This window comes from Microcaecilia unicolor, chromosome 1 (assembly GCF_901765095.1).
Source record: "Microcaecilia unicolor chromosome 1, aMicUni1.1, whole genome shotgun sequence".
In the NCBI taxonomy this organism is placed as follows: Eukaryota; Metazoa; Chordata; class Amphibia; order Gymnophiona; family Siphonopidae; genus Microcaecilia; species Microcaecilia unicolor.
The window spans coordinates 617,879,516-617,892,191 of NC_044031.1; the positions used below are offsets into that span (position 1 = coordinate 617,879,516).

A 12,676-nucleotide genomic window follows, 5' to 3' on the forward strand; every position below is an offset into this window, starting at 1 on the left:
TGCAGATTTATCTTATGCAGTCACTGGCTCTGGCGTGAATGGGTCTCTCCCGCTTCAATGGTTTGACTCTGTCAGAGACGCTGAATGCAATCATAGGATGCTGTCTGATGAAACTAAAGTTTGATTTCCTGAAGGAGGTTTTCAAGATATCCACACTACATATTCATGAGCTCAATTTGCATGCATTGCCTCCTTCGTATGAAAATCTCTCTCATCCATATTCATTGTGAATATCCTGAAACCTGACTGGATGGGGTTCTTCCTGGATTGGCAACCCCTAGGGTATAGTGATACCTCAAAGCTAAACCATGTAGACTGCTACCTCTACAGCCTCCTACTGGTAGAGAAGCACTAATCATTGTTGCCTTAGGACAGTGCCATACTATGCTTAAACTTAAAATCCATCCTTAGGACAGTGACATTTATTGGCTAGATATATTATTACACCTAGTTTTGTTTATTGTTCTTATTAAAACTGTCTATTGGTATGGAATCTCTCTATAGGGTGGGGGGAAAATACAGGGCTTGATGTTTAACAAAACCTGAGGTCATTTACTGTGTATACATGCTGAGGTTCATAAATCTGTCCCTATCTGTTTTATGTCTAATACCACTTCTAATCACATATACTGTGCTAAGTTCCCTCATAAACAAATATTTTCAACCAAAAATTCATCTTGAATTAGGAGCTTAAAAGTTAGGCTTATAAATGTAGGTGTGCCATTCAGTTGTATACACTAAAAATCAGTGCTAAATTTATAACTTTTATCCTTCATCTTAACTCAATCCCTGTCACCACCCACTTTTTATGCTTCTAAATTTAGTGAAATTTTGAATATAAATTTAAGCACTAAGTCCTTGTACATTTTTAAAGAGGCCAATTTAAGAGCATAACTCTCAAAGAGCTCCTTTTACTAAGCTGTGTTAGGTGCCAACGCAGCTAAAAATGGAGTACTGTGGGCTGTGCTCAGTCATCCTGCAATAAATTCACAATCTGTGTACACTAACTGAATGCTATTTTTTTTTTTTTTTTTGAGAGGGGGGCATGTCAGGAGTGGAGAGTGAACTTTCCTGCATGCTACCTAATTAGTATATATAACACAGGAGGCCTTACTGCCTACAAAACAGGTGCTGGTAAATGCTTCCGCAGTCATTTTGAAAAATGGCTGCATGTATATGGAAATATTAGCACATGTCCATTAATGCCAAAAATAGAAAATTGGGGTTTTTACAGCCATAGTAAAAATGGCCTTAGCATGGGGGAAAGACTCGTATAAGGGCACACTAAGGCCTACTCATACTGCAACTTAGAATCATAAATCTTCTATCAGGTCCACTGTGTTCAAAATAGAGAGGTCCTTAATGAAAGGGCTTTCAGCAGCTGCAGCACACAAACGCATACACATGCTAAAATCCCGCTGCTCTGGCTCTTACCCATACCTACTTACTTAAATTCTTCTGTGATTGAAGATCTTTGTTAGAGATACCTAGTGACTGCACTGATCAGTGTTGCTTTGTATATGGCTTCTTCATGGTAGTTGCACAGTGGCAACAGCTAGATCAAATTTAAAATACACTCTTGTCAGAGACATGTAACACTTAAAATATATACTTTTGTTTCATTTTTTAAAAAATATTCTTTCCAAGAAACAGAATGTTTAGGATGCTTTGTCTGGAGTGGTACCTAACTCTTTCCCTGCCAGGTCAGAGACAACATTAATATACTACCCTGCAATGGCAGAAGGCAAGTGCCTATCTGTAATCCCATCCTATATGTTGGACTGCATAGCCCTTTCACTATCCCCAATATTTTAGATGCAAAAAGGTAGTAAGTTCATTTCAGAAATATGTTCTTTTTTTTTTCTATTTTCTCACTCATCAGCCAAAATGACTGACTTCCTTCTGCCATTGCAGGTTTCAGGGCAGTATATATACACACAGAGAGGTTAGAAAGAGTTCCATTAACTATGTTCCACAATACTCTCCTCACATTTTGCTTCTCATTATTTTTCTGTGAGGTTGAATGACTTGCCCTTTCCTGCTACACTAGAGCTCTTTTCTCTATTTTCCAGCTCTCGGCTACCCTAATCCAAATGTGCCCTGTACAGCATCCCTCCCTCCTCTACAGCAACTGGAATGGAAGACTTCTGAAGCAATCTGTCCATCTTGTTAAAGGGCCTATAACCCTTCTCCTAGCAAAAGACAAACAGGCCTGCTATGTAATCTGAAGCGTGTCCTCTGGTTTACCCCTCACTCAGCCCTGCTGTATAGATGTGTAAGTCCAATCATTTATTATCTTCTATCCCCAGTAGCAAAAAAACATAGCAACAGTGAAACATGAAGGCAGATGAAGACCATAGAGCCCCCATCCAGTCTGTCCCAGCTCCCCCCTTCCCATAGTTTAAAACAAAACGGTTTTAAAATACATATAAAAGAATGTTAAGAGGCATACTGAACTGGGAGGGATAGACCAGCCACACACCAGAACTCTGAAGGTCTTACTATATAGTACAGTGAAATCCATCAGCAACTGGTCACTTTAAAAACTGGAAAGTGTGTTGACCATTCTATGACAGGAAACCAGCAGACAACAGGGAGAAACAAACAGGACAAGAGACAAATTTGGCACTTAGCACATGATGTTATCCTTCTTATTCCTCTACAGACTCAGATAGTCAAGGGTTTTGTGCCGGTACATATCCGTGCTCCAAGTCACATCTGTCCTCTGGGCCTGCGCCAGCAGCTGCTGGAGTTCAGCATGGACCCGTGAGAGTTTTTCTTGATCAAAGGAGCTGTCCAGGAAGCTGGAAGAGGAGGTGGGCCATGGCAGGCTCTCACTGTAACAGTCCACAGGATACGGGTAGATGATCAGGCGTAACTCGGGCAGGGCCAGGGTGTTCTGAAGCAGTGTCTTCAGCCCCCGTGTTGAGATTGGATTGCAGAAGATGCCCAGGTAGCGTAAGTGAGTACAACAGCTGAGCATAGGTAACAAGGCACCCAGGTGGGAATCCATCAGTTTACATTCCATGATGTCCAGGTGCAGCAAGCTTCCCGCTGCCTCCTTTAGCAGGAGCTGGAAAGGCTGCAGGAGAGGTTCACACAGGTTGTTGCCACTAAGATCCAACTTCTTCAGGGAGGAAGCATGGAGGCTTTGAGAGAGGAAAGTCAAGTCTGAGGGCAGGAGGTAACAGAAGGCCAATTCCAAGCTTTCCAGAGGCTTCTGCAAACCACTGCAAGAGACAAAAGTAAACAAGTTGAAATTCTCACTGCTCTTACAGAGCTCCAGGTCTGCTTCCTGGCTTCAACAGGGTTCTTAATTATCTGGTTAATAGTGGGGATGAAGTCAGACTGAGCCGTTATCCCTTCTTACATAATCGCTCTAGTTACTGTGGTCTACCTAGGGTTCCACATACACAATCAGTAGGCAGATTGGTCAAATCCCGGTTAAGAAAAATAAAATGTCCTTACTATACAGTGTTTGCACAACATTGCTTTTCCTCAGAGGACTATAACTCCTGTGGTCTCTGCTGTAGGTGCCAACATTTCAAAATGATTGGGGGTGTCAAACACAATACAAATTAGCCTCCTCCTCCCCCCCCCCAAAAAAAAAAAAGAAAGACATAATGAAGGGAAATGGGACTTGATATACCACCTTTCTGTGGTATTTTGCAACTACATTCAAAGCGGTTTACATATATACAGGTACTTATTTTGTACCTGGGACAATGGAGGGTTAAGTGACTTGCCCACAGTCACAAGGAGCTGCAGTGGGAATTGAAGCCATTTCCCCAGGATCAAAGTCTGCTGCACTAACCACTAGGCTACTCCTCCACATAGGAGTTTGCTCATACTGAGGGCACTCACTGACACTCACAGAGCTAGCTCCTATGGTCTCAACACTTCCCATTCTGAACCCCTCAAGATGCAAGAGCTTCAGCATGCAGGGATCCATTAGACTATTCCAACTTTAATCCAGTTCTGATACTGCGACTAAAAATAATCAAAACTAGTTTGGAATGAAACCAGATGCACAACTTAACAGTGCACTGTGCACTGATACGTAATCCAGCCGTATTTAATTTCCATCCCTCCCCCCTCAAGTTCCCGTTCCTTGGGAGAGACAAATCTAGAGATGTGGTGAAGATGGCATTCACAGCCCACAGATGTCTCCACCATTGTTCAACAGTGACACGTACTGGCTGGGTTAAGTACAAACTTGTTCCAGATGTTACACAGCTTCTGCCTCTCACCCAATAGCTGGATTGCCCAAGAAGAGTATACAATAAAGAAAACATCCCAATAATGGGTCACAGGCCCAGCAGGGTCAGATTTTGATTGAGAAGGATGCCCACAGACATGGAAGAAAGCTACTCCATACCCAAACTCAGTTGTGTTCCTCATCCAGCTTTTATTGCTCACTAAATCACTGTGCACAGGTCAAGGACTCACCCAAGCAGTTGTCTCAGTCTTCCTGAAAGCCTGGAGGAGCCCAAGTTCAGCTCCTTGAGACTCTGCAGCTTGCCCAGCTGGGAAGCAAAGTTCTGCAGGCTAGCTTCCATCTCCACAGAGAGCCGCCTCACGTCCACATTATTGTACGGCAGCTTCAGACTGAGGAGGGAAGTGAACTTTGTCAGAAACGGCAGTAGCACATTCAGGCCAGGAAGCCCCAAGTTATTAAATCGTAGGTCAACCTGTCGAATGCTGGTTGGGCTCAAGAGTTCTAAGAGTCCCAGGGTACTGCGGATGGACAGCTCTTCTGCTCGGAAATCCCGGCACCTCAGCCGCAGTGGGCTGCTGCTGCTCACCTGCAAGGCCTCGCGAAGGATTGTTGAGGATGTACTGTTCACAAAAAGGTCCATGTGCACCTCCACGTACACTTGGCAGCCTGGCGCCAAGGTGGCTGCCAAAGTGCTACGTGCACCCTTTCTCCGTTTTGATGAAGGATTGGCACCTTCACTGTGGCGTTGGGATATGTCGACACAGGCTTTAGACAGAGTCACAGTCTGAGACCACAGGCTCATGGATTCTGGATCCTGTTCCAGATTGTCATCCTGAAGCCCCACCATGTTCAGAACCCGCAGCTGCTGTTTCCTTAGAAATGTGTAAAGAAGAAACATTAAAAAAAATTATTTGATTTATTCACTTGATATACTGCATTTACACAAAAAATGCACTCTACAATAGTGTAGTGCAGGATTAGGCAAACACCAGGTGCCAGAAAAAAAAAAAAAAAAAAAAGACCTGGTGCCTAGGTTTTGTGGTCTTAACACACAGTTAGAGCTATTTATGGATGCAAAAAAAAAAAAAAAAAATCTATATGGCCATGAAGGGCAAAAACTACTTGCTCAGCTCATATTTTAAATAAAGTTTTTTTTTTATTATTATTTTATTTATTCATTTTATATTACATTTATGTCCAATACATAAATGGGAAAGAAAAGAGAAAATATCAATTAAAACAAACATTAAGGAAAAATATCATCTTTGTTAGTCCACAATTGGGGGATCCAAGATCAGGAAAACAATCTCAAAGAAAATAAGAAAAACACTGAATGGTTAATCTTACAATTCATATTTTCGGAGGGAGAAAGGTTAATCGGTAATTGCAGCCGGTACAGTGGTAACTTAAAGGAAGTTGCTGCAGAGGGTTCTTCATCTGTTCTTTTAATTCCACAAACTCTTGTAATTTCCTGGGTTCAACAAATAAGTAATCAGGAAATAAAACACTTACAAGGGAATCGCTCTAGGAAGGTACCACCCAGGGCAATGATTCTTGGCTTAAAAGCCAAGAGTTCACACCTCCTAGTCTGCAATTCCCTTGATGTGTCAGGAAATATATTTATCTAGGAACCCAAAAAAACTATCAGCCATATGTCGGAAATACAATTTCAAAACATTGTTCCTATCTAAATCAAAGGCAAAAGTCACTAATAATATAAAACTCTATATACAGGGTATTTTAGGAAAATGTATCTTTCTCAAGTTATTTTTCCTTAATTGGTTCTCCAGAAGTTCCAGTTTTTTTACAAGAAACATAATTGTCCTTCATTACCAGATTAACTGATTTTCGTAGAGAAACCATTTCCGAAATCAAAGTCTTTATTTTTTTTTATCTTGGACTAAATAAAGTTGTTTTTTTAAACAGTTTTTTAGTTTTTGTTTTGTCATGGCAGCCTTAACACCTATGACATCACTGGAATGAATAGGTGGACTACATGGCGGTTTTTTAGCATGTAAGTTATGCATCTTATCTAATTTTTAACTGGTTTTGAACATTTTTCAGCTGAATTGAAATGCTAATGTGGGTAGGTAGGACACTAATAATCTTTTACCTGTATAGATTCTTCTACTCAGCTCAGGTCATGTGATTATAAAGGAAGCACCTTCCACTGAACAACCAGGTGTGCTGTCTGAAGAGACACCCCCCCCCCCCCCCCCTCCCCGGAGGTCCTGGAAAGTGATTTTTAGGTTTACATTTCTCCTCTTTTTTGAAAGGTTTTTAAGGTTAGATGGCACAAATTTTAAATTATCATCCGTTTTGAACTGTTTACAGTACTAACTTTTGATGAAGCGACTGATACACACCATAAGGGGATGTAATGTGCTCTGCTTCTGTTTTCTTTTTTATAGTGTAAAGCAGCTTAAGCTATACAAAGTGTTCTTCCTTCATAACAGACTCGACACGGCAACGTGTTTCAGCTAGTGACTGCAACATTAACATTAGACAGCTACCAAAAAAGGTGGACTAGAGGTCTTTAAAAAGACCATTATTTGAAACCCAAAGAGTATCGTAACACTTGGATCGTACTGACAGCAACTAGATGCTTATAAAAATGAAGTCTTGTGAAAAAAGAACAATGCTGCACTGCACTCCTCTCTCATCTTTACGGACCACTTCACTATCTAGTCCACCTTTTTGGTAGCTGTCTAATGTTAATGTTTCAGTCACTATAAGCATCCTGAGACAGGCACTAGCTGAAAAACGGTGCAATGTCACATTTCTTAAGAAGGAAGAACACTTTGCATAGCTTAAGGACCTTTTGTACCAATAAAGCATTGTTTCACCGCAAGTCCTATTGTCTGCTGGGTCTTCTTCCGTCTCCCATTTCCTTGTCTTCTGCTGCTTTCTCCGTGCGATTTTCGCATTCTGCTTCTAGTTGGCTTTCATCGTACTGTAGTATTAAGCTGAAAATCCAATCACACTAAAGTATTCCGCACTGTGAAACTTGTTGAGATTATTCTAATTATTGGAGGAAAAGACCTCAAATGTCTTTGCTCGGCAGCAGATAAAATTTCTAAGTGCTGGCTCTTTATAGACTCCAATACTATCATTGGTCAAAAACCTCCATTTTTTTTTTTATTGTGACTTCTTTCGCGATCCTTGTGATTTTTTTGTAATTTCTAGTATATATTTCAACACATCTTCTAAAGTACTTATCTTATAATCAAAGACATAGACATAATTTAAACATTTGAAGGCACTTAGCTTAACTTTCTACTCAATGGGGTTCTCTGTTTCACTTCTACTCCAAACTTCATCAGGGGAGTAAGTGCTTTCCAGTCCTTCAAAGGTCAGTGTCTTGTAAGCCATAGAACTCCATGTTTGAAGGACTGGAAAGCACTTAGACCCCTGACGAAGCTTAGAGTAGAAGTGACACGGAGAGCCCCGTTGAGTAGAAAATTAAGCTAAGTGCCTTCAAATGTTTAAATTAAGACACAGTTGTCAGCCCTGACAACAGTCATAACACGAGCCTGGAATAGAAAGCAACACATAGCCACCTGTTGGATCCACAGAGGAGTGCGCCTCCCATCAGTACATTAATCAGATGAGAAAATGCATTTCAATTATTCCTCCAGCCTTTCCGCCGGGCCACTGGCGTCTCTGCATTGTGGGCCTTCTTCCTGCGAGCTCCACCTGAGCCACTTGCCGCTTGGCTTAGTCACCGGACCAGATCGGGGTCATCTTCTACATTGCCCGTTGGCAGCTGGTTCGCGTTGGAGAGTCTTTTCGAGTTTGGCTGCACCTTGCTGGGGACTTGCTTCTTTTTGAGTCGCCGGATCCGTTCTTCTGCACCTCACCTGCGCTTCCTGGGTATTCCTACAGTTCCCAATTATGGATTGCCTTGCCGAGAGCTGTTCAAGCCACTCTGATCTGTCTCAGCATCTGGTCTTCCACAGTCCATTTTAGACCCTCTTGCCCTTTCCCTTTTACTTCCTACCCTGTTCCTTTTACCCTATCTAATGTAATTGTAATTGATTCCTGTACATTGTAAGCCACTTTTTGAGTCTGCTTAATGTGGAAAAAAGTGAGGTATAAATGTTCATAAATAAATAAATTATGTCTTTGATTATAAGAATACGATAAGTAAAGAAGATGTGTTGAAATATATACTAGAAATTACAACACAAAGATCACAAAAGAAGTCACAATGGAGGTTTTTGACCAATGATAGTATTGGAGTCTATGAAGAGCCAGCACTTAGAAATTTTATCTGCTGCCGAGCTAAGACATTTGAGGTCTTTTCCTCCACTAATTAGAATAATCTCAACAAGTGTCACAGTGGGTAATACTTTAATGTGATTGGATTTTCAGCTTGATACTTTGCTATTTATAAAGAAAGTTCGCTGAACTTAGTATCTAGTTTATTCTGTTTTTATCACAGTGTGCCATTTTACATGCTATTTAAATGCTGTTTTTAAATTATTTAGTTCCCTTTTTATTTCAGCATTATTTATTATGGTTCCTCTATAGGTCATGCTTTGCAATGGTCTTAATTCAATTGTTTGAATTATTTTATTACAATTAGACAATTCCCTTATTAAAGCAGCCCATGCATGGTATACTTGAAGTTTGCAGAAGCGGTATATATAATATTTCCGCTTTAACAACTCTGCAGAAAAGAGATTTTCTGACTAGTGGTCAGAGTATTTTTTCACGGAGAGAGTGGTGGATGCTTGGAATGCCCTCCCGCGGGAGGTGGTGGAAACGAAAACGGTAACGGAATTCAAACATGCGTGGGATAAACATAAAGGAATTCTGCTCAGAAGGAATGGATCCTAAGGAGCTTAGACGAGATTGGGTGGCAAAGCCGGTGGCGGGAGACGGAGATGGTGCTGGGCAGACTTATACGGTCTGTGCCAGAGCCGATGGTGGGAGGCAGGACTGGTGGTTTGGAGGCGGGGATAGTGCTGGGCAGACTTATACGGTCTGTGCCAGAACCGGTGGTGGGAGGCGGGGCAGACTTATATGGTCTGTGCCCGGAAAAGGACAGGTACAAATCAAGGTAAGGTATACACAAAAAGTAGCACATGTGAGTTTATCTTGTTGGGCAGACTGGATGGACCGCGCAGGTCTTTTTCTGCCGTCATCTACTATGTTACTATGAGTCCTCTCTGTCACTAACTCTGGATAAGTCACTTTACTCCCTGAGCCTCAGTTCTAATCCCAGATCTGCCACTTGATAACCTGAGACCCTGCAAAAGTCACTTCATCCTTGAGAGGATCAGTTTGCCCTCCTGTTTAATTGGAAGTCAACAAAAATTTCTCTGCACTTTTGGTATGACGTTTAAGTCCTGAAAACATGCATCCAAGCACATACAAGATTTGGAGATACATCGGAGTGTGTTTGGAAGGCAGCAAAAAAACTCCAAACAGTTTGCACAGTCATCTTTATAGTACACATCTGAAGCACATTTTTCAGAAATTTTATGTTTAAAAAAAAAAAAAAAAGAAAGGGGGCGATTTTCTCAGTCCTTTAATCCCTTGGGGACTTAGTCTTTGTTGCTTTAACCAGATCTTTCTGTCAGGTGTTCTATTACTTGAGAAACCTACAGAAACTGTGGCAGACATTTTTATCAGACAAAAACCTAGAGGGGGATAATCGAACGGGGGCGCCCATCTATAAGGACGGCCCCCTAAAGGGGCGAGGCAACCCCGTATTATCGAAACAAGATGGACGTCCATCTTTCGTTTCGATAATACAGTCGGGCCCAAATCATGAAATTTAGGTCGACCTTAGAGATGGTCGTTCCCGGTTTTCGGCGATAATGGAAAGCGAGGACGCCCATCTCAGAAACTACCAAATCCTCGTGGGAGGAGCCAGCACATGTAGGGCACTGGTCCCACTAACTGAATGCAAAAAGCCCTTCCCTTACCGATCCGGAAAGGAACGGGCATGCATGAAGGAAATTGCATGCAAATGAGCTGCTCGCTGTTAGCTCATTTGCACACGATTTCCTTCCTAACGAGGGGAAGCGACGGCAGCTGAGGACGTCCTTCCCTGCAACGGCAGTTGAGGACGTCCAAAATTTGGATGTTTCTGTGAGAAGGATGTCCATGTCTTTGCTATGCCTCTTGTATACACAAACCAGGACTCTTAGCCACCAACTTCAAGAAAGTGCTAGCAAAACACTTTTGCCACTTTTAGCAGCATTATTGACTGCAGTTACAGTGGTTTATATCTGATGGTACTCTATACATATAAATTATAGATCTGCCACATTATACTGGTGTGAACTGTTTTGCTAGCACTTTCTTGAAGTTGGTGGCTAAGAGTCCTGGTTTGTGTATACAAGTGGTTGAATGTTACCAGAGACATTGATATTGTGAATACGTTTGCTATGCTTCTGACACCCCCATTATTTATTTGGATTTTGGATTACAAGTAGCAGCAGTGGGATTTGAACCGGCCACCTCTAGATTGCAAGACCAGTGCTCTACCCACTAGGCCACTCTGCCACTCCTCCACTCCCTTTAAATTTGGCCATCCCTGTGGGGGGCAGTTGAGGACGTCCAGAAAGTTTGAAAGAAGGACGTCCATGCCTTCGTTATGCCTCCGCTGACACACACATACCTCCCCCCCCCCCCCCCCCCCCCACAGGGAGCAGAGGAGTGGCAGAGTGGCCTAGTTGTTAGAGCACTGGTCTTGCAATCCAGAGGTGGCCGGTTCAAATTCCACTGCTGCTACTTGTGATCCAAAATCCAAATAAATAAAATAAAAAGGGTGTCGGAGGCATAGCAAAGGCATGGATGTCCTTCTCACAGAAACATCCACATTTTGGACATCCTCAACTGCCGTCGCAGGGACAGAGGCATAGCAAAGGACATACTGTAAAAAAAGACAAAAGTTTTTGAAGTTGTTTTTTTCGGGGTGGGAGGTGGTTAGTGACCACTGGAGAAGTCAGGGGAGGTCATCCCCGATTCCCTCCGGTGGTCATCTGGTCAGTTCGGGCACCTTTTTAATGCTTGGTCGTGAAAAAAAATGGACCAAGTAAAGTCAGCCAAATGCTCGTCAGGGACGCCCTTTTTTCCCATTATCGGCCGAGGATGCCCATCTGTTAACCACGCCCGACGCCCAAAATTGGCTTTCGATTATGCCGATTTGGGCGACCTTAGTAGGACGTCCATCTCCCGATTTGTGTCGGAAGATGGGCGCCCTTCTCCTTTGAAAATAAGCAGGCTAGTGTCTTTTCTCTCATTTTCAATAGCAAAATCCTATAACAGAGAGCAAAACATGGTACCCAACACAGCTCAAGCAGCAAGTCATTAGCTCATAACCCCTTTCCTCTCCTGCTCCCTTGAGCTGCGACTTAAGCCAACACAGTTAACTTAAAAAAAATGAACAGATGAGAGAGGCGCTCCGAAAACAAATTATTAAGGGTAGACTTTTTACCTCCTATTTAATTCCTTTAAATCTGAGTATGTTTGTAATGATAGGCATCTTTAAACAGTCATTGACAGGTTCAGCTTAACGTTACCTGTCCTCTCCTGCCATAACCTGGTGCAGGTATGCCAACACGCCCAGGATCACTGCTTGCACACACAGCTTGCTGGACTTCTCTTTGATCGGCAGGCAATCGCAGTGCTTGCAGCTTTGCAGCAGCTTTTGTAAACTGAGGACAGGAAAGGGCCATCGCTTCACCAGGTCCTGCAGCACCAGAGTCTTCCTGCCCAAGAAAGAGGCCTTGAACAGCACAGGATACAGCTCCTTTGGAATAAACTCCAGAGCTCTGCAGGTGGAGGCATGGTCTGAAACCACTTTCTGGGCACAAAGGAATACCAGAGACCACATGATGGACAGTGGGCAGTGCCAAAAAAGATCTGTGTATGACCAAAGAAACATCTTCATTAGAACATATGGCTAGGATACTCTGCTTACATTAATAGCCTTCTTTGATATTACAATTGGTCACAAAATTTCTAACTCTGAAACACAAATGAGCATATTTTGTTGGTAGAAGAGGGTTTCAGTTACATGGAGGGGCATAATCGAAAGTGACGCTCAAATTTTGCTGAAGATGTCCTCGCAAAACGTCCCGGTGGAGGGACGAAGAAACCCGTATTATCGAAACAAGATGGACGTCCGTCTTTCATTTCGATAATACAGTCGGGGACGCCCAAATCTTGACATTTAGGTCATCCTTAGAGATGGTCGTCCCTAGACTTGGACGTTTCTGATTTTCGGCGATAATGGAAACCAAGGACACCCATCTCAGAAATGACCAAATGCAAGCCCTTTAGTCATGGGAGGAGTCAGCATTCGTAGTGCACTGGTCCCCCTGACATGCCAGGACACCAACCGGGCACCCTAGGGGGCACTGCAGTGGACTTCAGAAATTGCTCCCAGGTACATAGCTCCCTTACCTTGTGTGCTGAGCCCCCCAAAACCAAAACCCA

General features: G+C 42.7%; 1 protein-coding gene across 5 annotated transcripts in view; it reads right to left on the reverse strand.

The window, feature by feature from the left end:
• Positions 1 to 205: 205 nt before the first annotated feature.
• The window catches only part of LRRC14 (leucine rich repeat containing 14), a 40,473-nt gene continuing 28,002 nt past the window's right edge, over positions 206 to 12,676 (reverse strand). For 4 of the 5 annotated variants that reach the window (XM_030220046.1, XM_030220026.1, XM_030220035.1 and 1 more), the window contains exons 2-4: positions 11,758 to 12,100; positions 4,450 to 5,091; positions 206 to 3,230 (exon numbers count right to left, since the gene is read on the reverse strand). In XM_030220046.1, the coding sequence (XP_030075906.1) occupies positions 2,660 to 3,230; positions 4,450 to 5,091; positions 11,758 to 12,071 (1,527 nt within the window). In that variant the 5' untranslated portion in view covers positions 12,072 to 12,100 and the 3' untranslated portion in view covers positions 206 to 2,659. Of the gene's footprint in view, positions 3,231 to 4,449; positions 5,092 to 11,757; positions 12,280 to 12,676 lie in introns of those variants that run through there. The other variant, XM_030220018.1, reaches the window with a different exon arrangement.